Source organism: Loxodonta africana, chromosome 9 (genome assembly GCF_030014295.1).
Source record: "Loxodonta africana isolate mLoxAfr1 chromosome 9, mLoxAfr1.hap2, whole genome shotgun sequence".
NCBI classification, from domain to species: Eukaryota; Metazoa; Chordata; class Mammalia; order Proboscidea; family Elephantidae; genus Loxodonta; species Loxodonta africana.
In genome coordinates, this window is record NC_087350.1 from 117,442,402 (window position 1) to 117,463,517 (window position 21,116).

A 21,116-nucleotide genomic window follows, 5' to 3' on the forward strand; every position below is an offset into this window, starting at 1 on the left:
AAGCATAGTGGAGGCTTTCCTTGGAAACCCTCTAGGGTCACTAGGAATGGAACTGATGGCAGTGGGTTTGGTTTTTTGGGTTTTTTTTTCTTCTGAATGGCCTGCTGTCTGTCAGAGATGAGCCACTGTGTATTATGCAGATGTCTTGACTCAGGCTAGAATGGCTTGTGGCTTTTCATTTTGGGAATTCTGGCTCCATAATGACTTGCTGTTTCAGAGAAAACGTATGAAAAAAAGAAAAAAACACTGACACATTTGTATAATTACAATGGCTTAGTTTGAACTCCATGTTGCTTCATGCTAACATGTTAAGATGAGGTTGCAAGACAAAGAATTCTATTTCACCTCAAGCCTTCCAGTATCACTGTCCTGACTCACTTTTCTGACTGAAAATCCAAGGGGATTAAAAAAACATCGGCTTGGGCTTCACATGAGGTAGGTTTGTTTGGAATGTGGGGACAAAATAAAGATGGCGGATTTGGTAGAGGGGAAAGGACCTCTCTGGCACTAAAGAAACAGTTTCCTTTACAGACATTAAAATAATTGCTTTTTAATGTGCACTTGTAATTCATCAAAAATAAAAAACCAATGTGTCTAAAAATTTAAAAAAAGATGTGGAAAGTAATCTGCTGTGAACTACCATTTGAGCCATGAGTCAAGTGGTTCGTTTGGTAGAGTCCACACGCACGCTCACATCCGGCTTTCCCATGAAGGGATCCGAAGCAGAACGTGGAGCTTAAAGAGCAACACTTGTGGGCTCCGAGTTCTTCCTTCCACATTCATTCATTGCACAACGTTTATTAGGGGCCCCCTCTATGCACTGGGAGATGAAGGTTGTGAACACAGTGGTCACAAACATGGCTTAGTCTCTGCTCTCAGGGAGCTAACATTCTAGTGAAAACGTAAGGTTCCTGCCCTCAAAGCGCTAATAATCTAGTTAGCAGGATGACATCTGGTGAATGGTAAGTAAATGGGAATCAACAGGGCTCTGTGAGCTGCCAGAGTCGGAGAAGGCTTCCTGGGTGGAAAGCTCAGCCAGGTGCCAAAGGCTGGGTACCATTGAGTCAAAGACGGCAAGGACAACATCACAAGAAGGTAGAGGAAGAGCAGGAATTAAGATGCAGAAACCAGCCGAGTCAGACGGCAGTGAGCAGGCTGGTTTGACTAGAGCTGAAGAACCTTCCAGAATGGCAAAGACAAACAGAAAACGACTGTTGTCTTTAGCCCCTTAGCATCCAAGCAAGCAACACTATGTTCCCGATGCTGGATTTAAAAACGATACAAGGTCAGCCCTGGTTACTGGACGGCACAGAAAGAACGTGCATCTATCAAAGCACCTAGAATTCTAACCGGGGAGTGGTGGTTCAGGGGTGCAATTCTCGCCTTCCCGGTGGAAGCCCTGGGTTTGGTTTCCAGCCAACGCACCTCATAGGCAGCCATCACCGCTCTCTCGGTGGAGGCTTGTGTTGCTATGATGACGAACAGGTTTCGGCAGAGCTTTCAGACTAAGACTAGGAAAAAAGGCCTCGCAATCTACTTCCAAAAATCAGTCAGTGAAAACCCTGTGAATCACAATGGCCTGATCCTCAACTGATCGTGGTGATGGCACAAGACCGGGCAGTGTTTTGTTCCATTGTGCATGAGGTGGCCATGATAACAACTGCTACTAACAACAACAAGAATTCTAACGATACCACATCTGAAAACCAGTGAGGCTTTATAATACTCAGTAAAACCAAACCAAGTCCCATTGCCCTTGAGCCAATTCCAACTCCTTGCTACCCTGTAAGACAGAGTAGAACTGCCCTATAGGGTTTCCACGGCTGTAATCTTTATGGGAGCAGACTGTCACATCTTTCTCCCGTGGAGTAACAGGTGGGTTCGAGCTGCTGACCTCTCAGCAGCCGAGCGCTTAACCACTGCCCCATCAGGGCTCCTTCTAATACTCAATAGGGACTCAGGAAATTGGCATTCCTTCTTTGTTTGGCTCTGATGCTTCAGCTACTTTCTCAAAAACAATTATTCCCAACATCCTCTGCAGTTGATTGATGTTGATTCCTTACATTCAGCCTTTTCTGGCGCTCACGGAAAATGTCTTATAAGTCTCTCCGTCGTGGTCAAGCCACAAATGCCCTAATCTTCTGTTACTTGCACTGCAGAGAGGACACTGCTTGTGGCCTTACTCAGAATGGAGAGATGGGGCAAGGCTGCTGGCATTCTCTCGGGTAAGATGCGGGACACAAGTCCAGCTGACTTACTCTTGGGACTTCAAGATTTCTCTATCGCAAAAAGGGGCTCCCAACAATATTTTTGTTTTCTCGGGTCTAACAGGCATACTAGAGCAACCCAGTGAACTAACATCCTCTCATGAAAGCCACAGCTATGAACATAAAGTGCCACCGGGCTTGTTCGCTGTGACATGGTACAGCACCACTTTCCGTAACAAGCCTAAACCAACGTTAGATGACGGGCCATGGAACTGTTTAAATCACCGAAATGCCGTGCCATTCGGACAATATTTTAAAATAACAATGGAACCTCAGCAAATTGAGAGAACTTGTACTTATTTTATTTTATGATGGCAAGGATCAAAGAGCCTGCTGCAAGCTGGGTAGATGTCCTGGACCTTGCCTGACTTTTGACAGTGACTCAGTCCATTTTATTAACAAGTTCAAGCTAAGTAAATGATGAATCAACGCCCGCAAAGCAGGAAAACATGCCAGTTTCCCACTAAAAGTCGCAGAGTGTGATAAACCTATTTCCGTTAAGAAAACTGCTGGAGTTTGTACGGGGGGGAGGGGGGCGGTTTCCAGTCAAACAGAGGCAAAGACATATAAAGCCAGAGTGGAAGGGAAGCCCATTTCCTCCGAGGGTTTTCAGGTTGGACACCAATGCAAACACAGTGAGCAATTCCCGGCTGTTTCATGGCGTCCTCCTCATCCATCCTGATGGGAAGAGATAACCTGCCTCAGGCTAGCGGTCCCGGTCGGGCTGGCACAGGGACTGGCACACTTCCTGCGGGAAGGGGTCACAGCGAGGCAAAGCCACAGAAGCGAAAAGGTCCGCCTCATTCACCAACCATAGAAAGTATCACCTCCTGCCCCTTCCTCTCCACGTTCCCTTCTGGTTATTCACCTGATCAACCTCGACGATCATCCAACAACTTCCTCTGGCTTCCAAACCTGCATCTCTCAGCCATGCCGAGGCACCAGCCTGAGTGCCTGTTTCAGACCATCTACCATACTAGGTGTTTCATGTTGCCATTGAGTTGATTCCGACTTATGGGGACCCCACGGGACAGAGTAGAACTGCCCCATACGGTTTCCAAGGCTGTGACATTAACAGAAGCAGATTGCCATGTCCGTCTTCTACAGAGTGGCTGATGGGCTCCCACTGCTGACGTCTTGGTTGGCAGTCGAGCACTTAACCAGTGTGCCACCAGGGCTCCTTTACCTAATTTAGTTCGCCTAAAAAACCAATTGCTGCTGCGTCAACTCTGACTCGCGGTGATGCCACGTGTGTCAGAGCAGAACTGTGCTCCACAGAGTTTTCAATGGCGGAGTTTTTGGAAGCAGATCATCAGGGCTTCCTTCTGGGGCTGGTTGTCCTCCTTACCTCTAGTTCCTGCTTCCAGCTTCAAGTATGACACCATCTTGCCACTAGAGTGCTTTCTCTATAATGTAAATCTGATTGTGTCCTGCACTTAATAAAGCCCTGTTGCTGTCCAGTCGATTCCAACTCATGGTGACCCTACAAGACAGAGTAGAGCTGCCCTGCAGGGTTTCTAAGTAGCAGCTGGTGGATTCGAACTGCCGACCTTTTGGTTAGCAGCCAAGCTCTTAACCACTGTGCCACCAGGTCTCCATAATAAAGAGCCTTTGTGCCACCAGGTCTCCATAATAAAGAGCCTATAATATAGGTTGTTTCCAGAAGGGTAAGGGGCAAAATCCTTAGCATATGATTTATATAATTCCATATAAGCCAACCTGCTATTATCCCAATCCATCTGTCATGTACACCCTGGGTACTGCCATCCTGAGTCACTGAAACCCCCCTCGATGCATGTCCTCACCCCCACCCCTACCACCACCCCACGTCTTGGGTATGCTCTCTTGCCACCTGGGATGCTGTTCCCATTTACCCTTCTGGAAAAGCCTTAGTCTTCCTCCTGTGCCTAGATCACTATGTCTTTCTCTCCCTCTCTCCTCCAGACAGAGCTGGGGATGTCCTCTCTGGGGCCCCGTGACACCTGTTCTGTCACTGATTCCATCAGCATTCCTGTACCTGGTTCATATGCCCGTCATCACCACTAAGTCCTGTAAGGGCAGGACCAGGTTTTGAGAATCCTTGTGTCTCCAGAACCCAGCACAGTGTCCAGTACACAGCAGGTATTCAACAGATGCTTATTCAACAAATGAACGTATCGATAAATAGCGGGCACTGCTGTTGGCTGACACCGAGTCAGCCTTGACCAATGGCGACTCCAGGCACAATGAGGTCGGACCATTGTGCTCCACAGGATTTTCATTAGCTGATTTTCAGGAGGTTGCCAGGCTTTTTTTCCATAGTAGCCTTGTTGTTAGGTGCTATCGAGTCTATTCCAACTTTTAGCAGCCCCATGTGACAGGGCAGAACTGCCCCATGGGGTTTTCTTGGCTGTGATCTTTATGGGAGCAGATTGCCAGGCCTTTCCCCTTTGGAGCTGCGGGTGGGTTTGAACCTCCAACCTTTCATTTAGCAGCCAAGCACTTAGCCGTTGCATCACTGTAGTAGTGTAGGCTCCTTGTAGTAGTCATAAACATGTTTAAAATATGTGGTTTATCAGGCTTAAAATCACATATGAAAAAACTCATGGACCAGCCAGCAATGATAAAGGCCCAGGTTGCCTGTGAAAGCCAAGATTCAGAGTTTCTATTCCTGCTGCCCATTCAGCCCATTATTTTGCCCGTCAAATACCTACTACCCCAGAAATGTTCAGGGGTCTCCACAAGGCCTTTTTTCCCTGTGGGGAAAAACCCTGAGGTAGGTCAACTCAAGCCACATGGTGAGTGCAGATGAGGTGACAAGGGGTGTGGGCGTGCTGTGCCGGCCAGTGAGGGCCGGGTGTTCCAGGGGGAAGGCCTGAGGGTCAAGCTGCTTCCCACAGTGACCTGTACCAACGCAGGCGGACACTGGGCAAGCAAAGCTCACTGGCACTTGCTCCAAAAAGGGGCAGGAACCAGAGATGCGAGAGGTGCTGGCCTCTGTTTTAGTTTGTGTTCCACCAAAACTCATGCAAGGGGGACCGGGAAACAGAGGTTAGGCCAAGAAAGGCCTCAGGAGCCAATGGAAACTTCAGAAGTACAAATATGAAGGTCATGGTCATTTCTGCAGAAATCCTTGATGAGGGTGACAGCAGCATGAAGAACTCAGTGAGCAGTCCCTTTCTGAGAGGCCGTACATGATCCCATACTCCCAAGCCGACATGCCCAGCTTAGGCGATGGAGTGCCACCTCACACGCGGAAAGCATTTCACCCTCACGTCCACCCCTTCCAACCGAGTTCCCAAAGCAGACTGAGCAAAGGTGGAAAGCAGGGAAATTCTGATGCATTTTCCCTGCATCAGACACTTCAGTCGGCTATTGGCAATCGCATCTCATTTTTTTTTCCCCCACGGAAAAATAAACCAGATAATGAGATACTTGCTCCATGTGCTTTGTGTATGTACTTTTAAAATGTCACCTTTGGGTAAAACTCAACCCACTATTGGATTATTAATAAAATTCAACAACTGTCAGATCACTTCTCCGTGCTGGGAGGCTTGGTGGCGACACCTATCAGGATCGAGAGACAGATGGTCTTACCTCTCAGCGCCCGCGTCCACAGCTGCGAGTGGAGGTAACTGGGAGGTGGGCTGGTGGGGGCTCCCCTGTACATTATGTCCCGGAGAAGGGTGACTGACAGCGTGTGGGGGCGGCCCAGCCCCAGCAGCTGTTCCGCTTCGGCTCGAGTGATTGCTGGTGAAAAGGGGAGCTGAAACCAAGGAAAAACAAGCATCAGACGATGCCCCAAATGGAGCTACATTTTTTAGTACCAAATGCTGACAGCAGACAGATTTTAGGGGCTTGTTTGTTTTTCTCCTGGTGGTTTTAAGGGGCCCCTTCTGCCCTTCCTGGATACACAGCTTTTGTTTTCCCGCAGGGGGAGGTTCCCGGGCTCTCGGGCCTTGACTGCTGCCTCAGGGGCACATGCTCAGCTCGCTGGGGGCTGACATCTTGGTCTGCCTCGGAAGTATTGTCTTGGCCTGCCAGCCCCTATCTGGACAGTGTATAATTAGCCAGTCTTGTAATGTATGCATCTGTACTGAGGTCCCAGTATTAGCACTTCTCAGTCACAGGGGACAAGAGTCAGGTACTGGAAATTCCATTAGCAGACTGAAAAGGGCATAGCACCTGCCTTCTTCCTCTTCTGGCCACCCCGGTGAACCACCAGGGGTCAAACAGGTCTCCCCCTGCCGTGGCTGAGCTTCCCTGATCCCGGCGTGGATGCAGCATCCTACATGCTTCGAACTTACACATCTCACTCACCTTCCTGGATTGTGTCACGGCAGAGACTTGGTCTCCATCAAAAATGAGTCCCCTTGTCTTACTCAGTTGGCAAAATATAGCTCATGAAGTGTATGTTCTACATTTTAATTTATTGAATTGTGTCTGGGGTCTTATAAGCTTGTGGGCAGCCATCTCAGATACAATTATTGGTCTCTACTCATTTGTTTTTTTTACTCATTTGGAGCAAAAGAGAAAGAAGGAAACCAAAGACTCAGAGCAGAAACTAGTCTACAGGACAAATAGTCTACATGAATCATGGCCTCATCTACTGTGAGACCAGAACTAGATGGTGCCTGCCTACAATTACCATTCGTTCTAATTAGTACCACAATAGATGGACTTTGGTAGAATGGGAGAAAAATGTAGAACAGAACCTCAAATTCCTTAAAAAAAAAAGCCAAACCAGACCTGTCAGACCAGTTGGGACTGGAGGACTCCCCTAGACTACTGCCCTGAGATATCTTCAAACCTTGAACCGAAACTAATCCCTGAGGTCACCTTGTAGTAAATAACAGGTTGGCTCACAAAATAATGAATATCACCCGTAAGTATTGTGATCCTTTAAAAAAAAAATCACCTAAATGGGACCAAACAGTCAACAATTACATTAAAACAAAGATGAGGAATGTAAGGAGACAGGGAAACTAGATTAATGGAAATAGAACAACCAGAACAGAAATAATGAGAACGTTCACACATTGCAAATAACATAACCAATATCACTGAACAATTTGTGTAGAAATTGTTCAATGGGAATCTAAACTGCTATGTAAACCTTCACCAAAAACACAATAAAATATTATTAAAAAAAAAAAAAAGAGTCCTCTGCCTGCACCACAAAATATGAAAAGGGGCCTTCAACACAGCCTCGGCATCTTGTCCCGCTGTGGCTTCTTATGACACAGAAAACAAAACATAGCCTGGCTCATAGAGGCGGCCTTGCCTCTGAGAACTGTATGTGACCTCAAACTTAGATACGTGTCCAGGAAGATGGGCTAACTGGTCCGATGTCACCAAGGAAAGCCAGGCTTGTCACCTTCAGAGCCTATCAGAGAGGTTCTGTCAGACTCCGGGACTCACTCAGCAGACATCTCGTTATGCGGCAAGCAGACAGCATCACTCTGCTGACCCCCTTTAACTTCCTTCCCCAGTGAAGCTACGCTGAGCTCCATACTGCTTCTGCTCTCCTCTGAACTTACTCCATGAGTGTCAAAGAATAAACGGATTGAAAAAAAAAAGAAACCACATTCAGGGCTGAAAAAGAGACACCATGTTATCAAAAAGATTTGTGGGTTTAAAAGTTCAGGCAGCTATATTTTTAAACCAGTACCACTTTTCTCCACCCTTTCCAGGATAGAATCAAGACCCCGGATGACCCAGCCCCTAAAAGTTTAGCTCAATGGAGCAAGAGTTCAAGCACTTAAAGGGATGTGTGAAGAGTTACCATGTTCCTGTTCAAAAGCTCCTGACAGGGGTGTGATCTGACATGAAGAGTTTATTCCTGGCAGATCACCATTCTGTCAGGTTAACTTCTGCCCTCAGAAGCCTACATCTTCCACAGCCCTCCATGTCCTGAAGAGGTCGTGCCACTAGAAAAATGCTTACCAGCCCAAAAAGGCACAGCCGAGCTTCCATGGTGTGCGTCAGCTTCAATAAAAGTTGCCTGTTTGCAAACTCGCTGGAGTCACCTTATGAATCACCACCCTCATTTATGCTCAGCTAGCTCAGGGAAGCACAGTTCTGCTTGTACTCCAAGTAATCATTTCACCCAGGGGAGAAGGCTGTTTGGATTGACAGTGGCAATCGTTTCAATACTGGTGTTTGTCAGCATGGAGCTCAGGGTATTAAATACTATTCAAAAAACTAATGGAATAATAAGAGGTCACAGAGATACCGTGAAAACACAGCTAATTTTTTTTCCTGCCTTACTGTGGAAATGTGAGCTCTCCTATTTATTGGTCTTATAGCTGCTAAATGCACCCATCACTTATTCTTCCCTGGGGATAATTTTGTATGTGTGTATGTGAGTATGTGTGTGTGTGTATGTGTGACTCACAGGAGAAGCATGGCCCCTGCTGTTTACAACCCAGTGGGCAAAAGCAAAACTCAGGACGCCTACTCTATGTTCTACACCATGGTTTATCAGAAAATGTGGTGTTTCCCAGGGGTCTACAGAAGGCCTACCATGTTCTCTTTTGTCATTAGCTGCAATGAGCTAGGCTGGGAAGTTTGGTGTAATTTGTAGCCTGCCACACACTGAAAGTTATGCCTGGTTGAGGGCCTCTCCATCATCCCATTATTTAACAGCCAGGGCCAACCATCCATCATCCCTCCAAACAACTTTCCATTCATCCATCTATCTACCCAGTCATCCATCTACCCACCCATCCATCTACTCACCCACCTATCCATCCATTCACCCACCCATCCATCCATCAACCCATCCCCCAGTGAACCCATTCATCACTCATCCATCCATCCATCCATCCATCCATCCATCCATCCATCCATCCATCCATCCATCCATCCATCCATCCACCATCCTCCAACCATTCCTTTTTTAAATAATTTATTTCATTTTTGTTGTTCTTGTTGAGGATATACACAAAACATACACCATTCAACAATTTCTACACGTACAATTCAGTGACACTGATTACATTCTACAAGTTGTGCAACAATTCTCACCCTCCTTTTCTGAGTTGTTCCTCCCCCATTAACATAACCTCACTGCCTCCCATGTTTCCTAACTAATCATTGAGTTGTTGTCAGTTTGATCCCCTACAGACAGCTCTTAAAAGAGCACAATGCTCAGGGCAGACACTCTTTACTAGTTAAGCTAAACTACTGTTAGGTTTTAAGAAGACTTCAGGGGATACTTTTGATTTAAGTTTTAAGGTTCAAAGATTATCTCAGAACAACAGTTTAAGGGGTTCATCCAGCCTCCATGGCTCCCGAAAGTCTAATTTCCATTAGAATTTGAAGTCCTGTTCTACATTTTCTCCCTTTTGACCAAATTTCTTCTATAGAATCTTTGATCAAACTGTTCAGTAATGGTAGCCAGACACCATCCAGTTCTTCTGGTCTCATAGCAAAGGATGCAGTTGTTCATGGAGGCAATTGGCCACACATTCCATTTCCTCCTCCTATTCCTGACTCCTTCTTCCTCTGTTGTTCCAGGTGAATAGAGACCCACTGTACCTTGGATGGCTGCCTGTAAGTTTTTAAACACTATGCTTAAAAGGCACACAGGCACTATGCAGGGAACTAGGAGGTAGAACAGAAGCACTAAATACATTAGTAGGCCAATTAACTGGGATGTCACATGTAACCATGACCCTAAACCTCCAAATCAAGGAACCAAATCACTTGAGGTGTTTGGTTGTACGTAAGAAACCTCAGCAGCTGCTCTTTGTTGTTGCAAATATATCTGTCACACAACGTCTGCTAATTTAAGTTTTCACAGGTGTACAACTTATCGGCAGCAAGTACATTTAACCAGCTGTGCAACTCTATCCTTAATCAGTGAGGTTTTTCCATCGCCATAAACCAAGCCATTCCTTTTTTTATAATCAAATATTCATTAAGTGCCTACTATATGTTTTATATGTTTGGTGCAGTGGTTAAGAGCTTGGCTGCTGACTAAAAGGTCGGCAGTTTGAATCCTTGGAAACCCTACGGGGCAGTTCTACTCTGTCCTATAAAGTTGCTATGAGTCAGAATCGACTCAGTGTCAATGAGTTTGATTTTGGGGTTTTATGTCAGCCACTCTGCTATATGTGCGCCCCTATCCTTGCGAAGGTCACCACTAAGTGAGGGAAACAGACCTCTTTACATCAATTCTGCCAAAATACTCAGACTTGTTCCTACAAAGCATCAAACAGTGTTCAAGCCACTTTAACATACTAACTTCTTTGCGGCCCCACAATGCATCCTAGGCTCTGGCCATACCAGGCAACTGACCATACCTCAAATTATCAGGACAATTTATGCTACTGTGCTTTTTCCTGGAATACCCTCTGCCTTTTCTCTACTGATTTGAATATCCTTGCTCTGTGTGCAGAATTAATTGCACTTTTCTCATCCCTCTCTTAGCAGCCAGTCATCCCACAAATGTGTATGGAGTCCCGACCACATGGCTGACAATGAGCTAGGTCCAGATATAGAACGGGGAACAAGACATGGTTGGTGCTTGGTATTCTGAACAGCATTACGGTAATTCATGTTTGTTTGTCAGGTGAATAAAGGCGAACTCAGTCTAAATGCTGAAGGAATCCACTGTGTGGCTCAACGAATAGCACCAGGACAGGACAGAAAGGAACCTTCATCCACCAACTCCTACCGTCCCTTGGTCTAGGGCTGCTGGGGTGTCAAGTCTCTCATGCTTCCAAGTCAGCACATGTACCTGGGGGCTAAGGGTTCCTCTGGGTGCCCCAACTCAGAGAATCAGAGAAGCCCTAGAGCAGAAAGCAAGAGGAACAGCGTGCACTTGAAGGAAGGTGCTGCCGAGTCATGTCTGGTCCAGCTGGATGCCACAGCAATGGCTGGTAGGAACAGGTGGTGGAGAGGGTGAGGTGGGGCATAAGAGGTGCCTCCTGGTAGGGCATGAAGGCTCAGGAACTCTGCCTCCAGCTGCGCTGAGGTTGAATGCTGACTGACCGACAGTCAAACACGGGTGCATGGCCCTGCCCTTAATTGTCCCTCCAAGATCAAGAAAGCCGGGACTTCAGGGCTGAATGCGGAGTCTGAATTTGGAAAATGTACTGTGCAGTTCCTTATGCTGGGTGTAGGAAATCACCTCTCAGCAAAATGAGGTCTTTGAGTTGCTCTGTTTTCTAACAGATGGGATAAGAAGCACAGGGTAATCTTTTTTCCAGCGACATTACAACCTAGTCAAAGCTGTCCACAAAAGCACTTTGCGTGCAGAATCCAGGGCATGAATGCTGGTTGGAGATGTCGCCTGGGACTGATACAACGACCAGAAATTTGCAGGAAGTAACAAACAGGCCCGATCCCCATCTCATATACCCTTCCGATAAAATGGACAATCAAACGGGTCAGCTAGCTGTGACTTCAATAGGACTGTTCTTGGCCGCAATCAAAGATGGGATTTCTTTGAAATTGTCACTGTGGCACAGGAAATGTCTCTCCTGCTTATACTGACTACTAGGAATGCTGAATGTCACAGGCATGTACCCAGGATATGATCTGAATTACTGTGGTCTAAGAATATTCTTTAATTAATTCATTCAAACACAATTTTCTGGCACCTACTCTCTGTACCAGGAGTCCCTGAGTGGTGCAAACAATGTGTCCGGCTGCTAACCGAAAGCTTGGAGGTTGGAGTCCACCAGAGGTGTCTCAGAAGAAAGGCCTGACAATCTACTTCCAAATAATCAGCCATTGAAAAGCCTATGGAACTTGTCTGGGTTCTTAAAAGCTTGCAAGCAGTCACCTAAGATACAACTCTTGGTCTCTACTCATCTGGATCAGAAGAGCAAAAAGAAAACCAAAGACTCAAAGAAGAAACTACTCTACAGGACTAAGAGATCACTTGAACCATGGCCTCATCTGTCATGAGACCGGAAGAGCTAGATGGTGCCTGGCTACCACTACTGACCATTCTGACCAGGGACACAATAAATGGCTCTGGACAGAATGGGAGAAAAACGTAGACTAAAACTCAAATTCTTTAAAAAAGAACAGACTTATTGGACCAGTAGGGACCAGAGGAACCCCCGAGGCTGTCTCCTTGAGGCACTCTTTATACCTGGAACTGAAACCACTCCTGGGGGTCATCTTTTAGTTAAATAACAGAGTAGGTCATAAAACAAATAATACCACCTATACCGCACTCCTAAAAAAGAAAAAAATCAACTTTACGAGACCAAGCTGTCAACATTGACCCTAAAGCCAAGGTGAGAAGGTATTGGGGCTGGGGGTTAGGGAAGCTAGATTAGTGGAAATGGAACAACCAGAAAGGAAATAATGAGAATGTTGACACATTGTGAAAAATGTAACCAATGTCACTGAACAATATGCATAGAAATTGTTAAATAGGAATCTAATTAGCTGTGTAAATTTTCACCAAAAACACAGTAAAACATTATTTAAAGAAAAGACAACTCTATGGAGCACAGTTCTACTCTGACACACATGGGGCTGCCACGAGTCTGAGTCGATTCAATGGCCCGCCACAACATATGCTTCCAGACAAATGCTTCGGCTTTGCCAAGTGATTTCTAACCTCAGGGGGGAAAAATCTCCATGTTAGGGAGAAATTGTAAGTTCATTCATAAAAGGAAAAAATTTCCTTCTATACACACTCAAACTAATTTTCTTACTCAACCAATGGGGCAGAAATGCAGTCCATGGATCAAAGCATAAGAAAGGGGACCGTTCCCGCCAGAATCCAGGACAAGGGGAACAGCACTGTGATAAAATCAATCACACACACAGGACGCCACGGTGGGGGTGGGGCGGGGGGACGGCATGCATTGTCCAGGGTCACCTCGGAGGTTACTGCTGCTTTCAAGGCTGCAAGAGGGCTTTTACATGACCCTCCAGATGTGGCCCTGACTGGCAGCTGGAACAACTGATTAGGCACGGTGGAGGAACGCATTGGAAATTCTCACTGCTTTATGATTAAGAGATGGTGGACTCCACGAGGAACTAAAAGCTGGTTCTTGAGATGAATTCGCCAGCCTGCCTTCAGCAGGGGACTGCAGCTGGCCTGCCTGCTGTGTCGGGCTTGCTCTCTCCCTGGCTCTTGGCTCACTGCAGCCCCCACCCCACTGTCTTCTGTAAAGTTGGGGATGAGGGCTCAGTGGGGCACAATGATTTTGTCCAAGCAGTATCTGTTGATATAGGTGATTCTCAGATGCCAGCTCTCTGGCTATCAGGCCATGGGTATGCAGGTCTTTAACCAAACCAAACCAAACCCAGTGCCGTCGAGTCGATTCCGACTCGTAGAGGCCCTACAGGACAGAGTAGAACTGCCCCATAGAGTTTCCAAGGAATGCCTGGTGGATTCGAGCTGCTAACCCTTTGGTTCGCAGCCGTATCACTTAACCACTACGCCACTAGGGTTTCTGGTCTTTAACCAAAACCAGCTCACCTAAATTTGGGCTAACAGGCAACTCTTTCTCTCTTCAAATGAAAACAATTCCTCTGTATTTCTAATGGGTATGGACAGGGCACCCAGGGCGACACTTGAGCAGTGGCACAGTTGTGTGAATGGAGGGAGATGAGAAGGGTTTAGTAGCTTCCCGAGCCAGGGCAGGTGAACTTAGGTGCTGTCTTCGGGTCTGTGTGTTCATCACATTGTTGTTGCTGGATGCCATCAAGTTGACTCTAACTCGTGGCAACCCCGTGTGACCGCGTAGAACTGCCCCGCAGGGTTTTCTAGGCTGTAATCTTTACGGGAGCAAATCACCAGGTCTTTCTCCCACAGAGCCGCTGGTTAACAGCCTTTAGGTTAACCACCAATAGCCTTTAGGTTAACAGCCAAGTGGTTAACCGTTGCCCCACCAGGACTCCTTGTTCATCACATCGGAAGGCAGTAAAGGCCTCCGTCACCAGGCTGAATATACTAAAAACAGCCAGGTGGACAGCACACTCCTGTTTGCGCCTGAATGGTCAGCTAGGATCCTGCCCCTCTAGCTGTACGGGGCAAACCAAGCACCAGGGTAAAACGCAGGTTCTGATTCGGTAGGTGCTGGAGAAGTGGGGAAGCTGAGCTTCTCAGCGTCCGACACACTCCCTGGGGACACTCAGCACACTGATCTAGGGCAAGTACTCTGAGTAGTGGCTGCTGGACTGTATCTCAGCCGCGTTTCGTTTTCTTGCTGCTCCGTATCTTAAAACCCACAGACAGACAGAGAGCTGCTGTTGGGCTGACTCAGACTCACTGTGACCCTATGTACAAAAGGACAAAACATTGCCTGATCCTGCATCATTCTCATGATCACCATCATATTCAAGTCCATCGGTGCACTTGCTGTGCCAATTCTTTTCACCGAGGGTCTCCCTTGCCGCTGCTGGCCCGCTCTTGTACCAAACACGAAGTGTGTCCAAAGCAAGCAAGTTGGGCAATGTTCTGTTTTGATCCATAAGGTTTTTACTGACTAATTTTCAGATGTACATCACCAGGCCTTTCTTCCTAGTCTGTAGTAGTCTGGAAGTTCTGCTGAAACCTCTCTACCATGAGCAACCCTGCTGGTATCTGTAATACCAGGGACGTAGCTCCCAGCATTACAGTAACATGTAAGCCACCGCGGTACAACAACGTGACAGAAGGTGCTTAGAATCAATAGTTTACATTTACTAAGCACTTATTATGTGCCACAGAGTCCCTGGGTGGCACAAATAGTTAAGCGCTCAGCTACTAACCGAAAGGTGGGTGGTTCGAACCTGCCCAGAGGTGACTCGAAAGAAAGGCCTGGCAATCTGATTCCGACAGGCTGCAGCCTTTTAAAACTGATGCGTGTCAGAGCCGTTGCACACACATTTGCAGCGTGGCGTCAATATGCAGCCCCTGCCCCGCCCACACACAACGCAAATGGGTCGCTTCTGCCATCAAAATGCTAGTTAGCATGTAAAAGCACGTTCCCATTTCCATGTCTGCCCATCCTGAAAGTACCAAAACTACCTTAGCATCGACGAGAGAACGTTTCCAGCTCTGGAAATTAATTCAGGCAAGAAATTAGCTGAATGATTTGGTTTGGAAAACAAACAGCTGGTAGGAAATGGGTTTTTTCCCAAATAAGGATTTCAGAGGTTTGTCAGAAGCAGCTGATACAACGGTGGGAAAGGCGGCAGGCAGGGAGGGCTTACTGGTGAGCCATCCGACGCAAGTGCCCTTTGTTGCTGTTGTTACTGTCCAGTCAGCCCCCGACTCACGGTGATGCCACGAACAATGGGACGAATGCTGCCTAGTCCTGCGCCATCCCCACGGTCAGCTGCAGATCAGACTGTCGTGCTCCGTGGGGTTTTCAATGGCTGATTTTTGGAAGTGGTTGCCAGGCCTTTCTTCCTAGCCCTTCATCTGGAGGCTCCGCTGAAACCTGTTCAGTGTTAAAGCAACACACAAGCCTCCACTGATGACAGAGGGGTGGTGGCTGTGCGTGAGGTTCACTGGCCAGGAACTGAACCTGAGTCTCCCACATGGGAGGCAGGAGTTTTACCACTGAACGACGACCACTGCCCCACATGCAGCCTTTACCACAAGCAAACTCGATATCCTGGACTGAAAGGTGGCCACCTCCGTCAATTCGCACAAAGAAGACATTCACTGTGTGGCTCTGCAGCTGCTGAGTGGTTCTTGCAAATCTGCCTTTGAAGTCTTTTATAATTGCCTGGAAAGCCTCGATGTTGCTTCTTGTAGTGTGCTTGCTCTCACAGGAAAGAAGTACGCAGTCTTATCTATGGACTGACAACTAACTTATAAGAGTGCAGGAATCATGCTGGTGCCCTGACAAACGACATTCATGGCTTGGTAGCCAGTATATAAGGAGCCCTGCTGGTGCAGTGGTTAAGCGCTGGGCTGCTAACCAAAGGGTTGGTGGTTTGAACCCACCCAGCAGCTCTATGGGAGAAAAGACCTGACAATCTGCTCCCATAAAGATTACAGCCTTGGAAACTCTATGCGGCAATTCTGTCCTTTAGGGTCGCTATGAGTCGAAATTGACTCGAAGGCACACAACAACAACGTGTGGTACCTGGGAAGAGGAACGGGTTTACCCTTCATCTCTTCGGCAGTATTTCCAGGGTCAAGGCACAGAGGCGTAAGCTAATCAATGAAACCAGGGAAAGTCTGCTTTCATGGAGTTAATGAAAAGAATTAGAGGGCCCATGAGAAGGCTGAGCTTAATCTTGGCTCACTCTCTTTCTCCTCCAGCAGAAATCTGGACCCAGGAAGGGTTCGGAACAGCTGAACTACTAGAGAAGTTTGGGCTCCTTTGACCTCACCTGAAACTGGGTATCAGAGAGAAGCAGTGACAGAGTGGTTAAGAGAACGAAGTGTAGGCACCGTGATTCACAAGGGCCTGGGTTGGAATTTTAGCTTTACCAGCGACCCCCATCTGTCAGTTTGTCATGCTGTGATGCTGGAAGCTAGGCCACTGGTATTTCAAATATCAGCAGGGTCCCTCTGGTGGACACGTTTCAGAAAAGCTTCCAGACTAAGACTAGGAAGAAGGGCTTGGGAATCTACTTCCTAAACTTTGTCTTATGAAAACCTTATGGACCACAACAGAATACTGCCAATATAGTGCTCGAAGATGGGCTCCCTAGGTTGGAAGGCACTCAAAATGCACAGTGGTCACAATGAACTAAAGCATACCAGTGATCTTGAAGATGGCACAGAACTGGGCATCTGTTGTACATGGGGTCGCCATGAGTTGGGGCCAACATGACAGCAACTGACGACAACACCAAGAGCAGTGTACCTTAGGCAGGTCATTTAGCCTAAACTTCATCACCTTAAATAAGCAGAGCAACTCATAGAGTTGTGAGGAGTATTAAACAATGTGTAGAAAATGCTTAGCGCAGAGCTTGCACTAGAGAAAGTATTTAATAAACTGTTGCTATTGTTATGTTATTTATATCACTGTCATTCTTACTATCATTTATAGGATTAGTGGTGCAAAAGGTTACCACTCAACTACTAGCTGAAAGATTGGTGGTTCAAAAGCACCCAGAGGTGCCACAGAAGAAAGGGCTGGCAATCTACTTGGCACACATAGGGTCGCCATAAGTTGTAATCAACTTGAGAACAACAACAAAGGATTAGGGGAAGACAGGCTTATACTCTTCAAAATGGGAATTCTCCAATGAGGGAAAACTAGAGTCATTTTCAAAATGCAGGCCGTTTATATAACATACTCTCTAATCAGTTAATTTTTTTGCTCAATTTTTTACACAAGCTGCTGTAAAGTGTTCAGGGCCCGGGAAAGACTCCTCAGAGGGTTAACGTTGTACTTTATTTTGCACGCGTAACGCACACCTCTGAGTTACAACCCATAATACGCTTCAGTTTAAAAGATAACAAGTCATTTTCATGCATGACTGCACTTCGTTAAGGAGCAAAATTGGGCCATTACTAAAATGTCAACACAGTGGTCCCTCCTGAAGCTTAGTTTATCTTGAAGTATTTTTACATTTTCAGCACTTCCTTTTCTTTCCTTCCCTGAGCACATAAAGAGGCAGCCTTGGCTAATGTTCAGAACTCAAATAATACCTCTGCTCAGTCCTTCTGAGAAAAAGGATCATTATTGGGGTGACTGGAGTTTTGATCCCCAATAATGACATTTTAGGCCCCAGCACCTCCTGAAGTTCTCTGTATTTCATCTTGAAGCAATTTGATTCCCTGGTGGCTCAGTGTTTAAGAGTTCGGCTGCTAACCAGAAGGTCAGCAGTTCAAATCCACCAGCTGCTCCTTGGAAACCCCTACAGGGCAGTTCTACTCTGTCCCATAGAGCTGCTATGAGTCAGAATCGACTTGACAGGAACGGGTTTGGTTTGCGGTTTTTTATGATCCAATGCAGATTCCCTGGGTTGGTGCAAACAGTTAACGAAAGGCTGGAGGTTGGAGTCCACCCGGAGGTGCCTCGAAAGAAGGGCCTGGTGATCTACTTCCAAAAACTCAGCCACTGAAAACCATACGAAGCACAGTTCTAGCCCGACCCACACAGGGTCCCATGAGTCAGAGCCAATTGACAGCAACTGGTTTATCCTTGCGCACAGTTACAGTTCACACACTCTCCCGATCGAAGCTCACACACCGGAGAGAGTTTTCACACAAGGAAAATACCTGGCCAGGGCCCCTTGGAAGGCTGCGTTTGAGACTGAGGTTAACTGGAGAACAGCAGAGATGTTCCTGCTCATCTTTGCCCTGGTGTTTATGAGTCGGGGAGGCTTGTTTCCCTTTCTCTTTCCTCCTTGTGTCTGGGAATGTCGTCTCCCTTCAGCAGGAAGGGCATCAACCCACATTCCACCTGAGTTAGGACAAAGTCCCTTCTTAAGGCTTTCCACGGTCACCTCTCTAACCTTTCCCTTCTCATTGCAGCATGAGTTATTTTGTTCTTGCTGAACCCTAAGAATCTGTTCTTTCTGCCTGTCTTTTCCCCTCTCTGCTTGGCAATGTATGGTATCATTCCCCAACAGCTCCGGTAAGAGGATAATGGGACAATCCCTTCTCCGCTGGATCGGGAGGCTGTCAGGCTGAAATGACACGGCCGTTCATGCTTGACATGCTCCCCCCAGCTAACTGATGGCAAACGATGCTAACTACCTCCTGTGCGCAAAGACAAAGAAAACAGCGCTGTCACCTGACGGGAGAGCCACCTGGTACCCGGCAAACAAATGTGTTAGCCAGACGTTCGATTAAGGTAAGAGAAGGGGCTGCTCCGATGAACATGCCTGTATTAACTTTGAGCTGAGAGTGTTGCCGTTCCCTGGGGGACAGAAATAAACAAGGAAAAATGAAAATGTACCGCTGTCTGGACAGTTACATGAATATTCAGATCTCTCACAAATAGATATTCCCCGAGGAGCTCCAAACTTCGGTGGAGGCTGCCCAATTACATCTCCACACCGCACAGCTGGATTTATGGCCAGCAGAGAAGTTACTCGTGTTTGGAAGAGGGTATTCACTTACATGCCTGTCTTGTCTTTTTCCTTTTTTTTTTTTTTTCCCCAGTTCTCAGCGCACATATATTCCTCTTTCTGGAATACACTGCAACACAACTGGAAGACAATCATGGCTGACGTCACCCACACAAGTGCCAAAGGTTACCATCAAACATTCTGAAATATCAGGTGTAATTAACTTCATGAGAGGCAAAGCTCCTGAAACACCTGCATTTCAGAACAAAGCCATTTTGTTCCAAGGAGAATGTCGTTATCCTGGCGGCTCCTTCAGATTCTCTGGGGCCAATATTTCATGCAGCCCTCTTGGGTTTTTCCAGACAATACATGACACCTCTAACCTCAACACTCCCACCTTATCTTTCTTCTTTCTGCCCCACAACCTACCTACTTACTCACCCACAGAGAGCTAGTTACACAGAAAGTCAGTAAAAGAATGTGAGCAAGCAGAAGACTCAGCCTACCCAGTGGGAAACCCTACATTTGTCTCCTGGTTTATGTGCTGTGTTAGCCTCTATTCTGGGGGTTTGGGAAAGCGGGAAGAAAAAAAGAAAGAGTAGGAGTGGCCAGCTGCCACTGGGAGCGCTTACAGAATGCTGGCCATCTCTTACTTTGGAGATGAAGTCCAATTTTGCCACAGAAACCAAAGTCTTAGTAAAACAATATTGGGTTGCTTAACACATGGGATCTCTATGAGTCAGGATCAACTCAATGGCAATGGGTTTTTCGTTTTTCCCTAACTCCTCATTGTTCAGCCCTTAGCTATCTCCTACCCATACCATGTCGGCCCCAAAAGATGTTTCTTTCCTTTCCAAGACTGCCAGGACAATCCCATCCACTCCATATTAACATGACTTGAAAGTATTTCACAGGGAAGGCTTTTTGGAAATAGACTTCTAGCATAGGCCATCAACACCATTTTTAATGCAACATTCCTCTAGCCAAGTTTAGGGCAGGTCTACTGACTCCAGACTCTCTCAGAAAAACTCTCTCTTTCCTAGCTCTTGAAGATGGATTTACCGCAGCCCTTTTGGGAAAATGTGGTATAGTGAAGAACCAATGTCTGCAATTACCACTGCTGTTGTTAGCTGTCGTTGAGTTGGCCCGACTCATGGGGACCCCATGCACACCTGAACAAAACACTGCCTGGTCCTGTGCCATCTCCGTGATCATCTGTGGACTGGACCACTGTGATTCGTAGGGTTTTCCCTGGTTGATTTTTCGGGTAGATGGCCAGCCCTTTCTTCTTAGTCCATCTGAATCTAGAAGCACACATGAAACCTGTTCAGTATCATTTAACAACATACAAGCATCTACTGACAGGTGGTTGCACACGAGGTGCATTGGTTGGGAATGGAACCCAGGTCTCCTGCACGGAAGGCAACAATTCTACCGCCGAACCACCGCTGCCTCCTGTAATTAACCCTGTTGCCAGTTGCCATCAAATTGATTCCAACCCATGGCGACCCCAGGTGTGTCAGAGTAGAACTGTGCTCCACTGGGCTTCCAGTGGCCGATTTTTCAGAAGTAGATTACTAGGCTTTTCTTACCAGGTGCCTCTGGGGAGACTCGAGCCACAAGCCTTTTGGTAAGCAGCCGAGTGTGTTAACCATTCGCGTCCCCCAGGATCTCGGCAAGTACCGCTAGCCCTGGGCAACACTGCATAGACGATGAAGTTGGTTTTGTTGTGACTCTAGAGAACCCTCTTTCCCTTTTGTGACACTTTGCCCACTCAGTGGGTGCTAGTCCTGTGTCGTCTTCAGGTGCTTAGCGTTACCTTCTAATGCAGGTTACTCTCAAGAGGAACGCTGACAAGTCATTTACATGCTATCAAGAATTTCTGCCCACATACAACCGTATTCAAAAGATTTGTATTTAAAA

At 46.8% G+C, this 21,116-nt stretch overlaps 1 protein-coding gene across 2 annotated transcripts in view; it reads right to left on the reverse strand.

Moving 5' to 3' along the window:
• Positions 1-21,116, reverse strand: part of GLIS3 (GLIS family zinc finger 3) — a 571,612-nt gene that overhangs the window by 48,026 nt on the left and 502,470 nt on the right. For both annotated transcript variants that reach the window (XM_003420476.4, XM_023539428.2), the window contains exon 8: positions 5,844-6,012. In XM_003420476.4, coding sequence (XP_003420524.1) covers positions 5,844-6,012 — 169 coding nt within the window. The remainder of the gene's footprint in view (positions 1-5,843; positions 6,013-21,116) is intronic.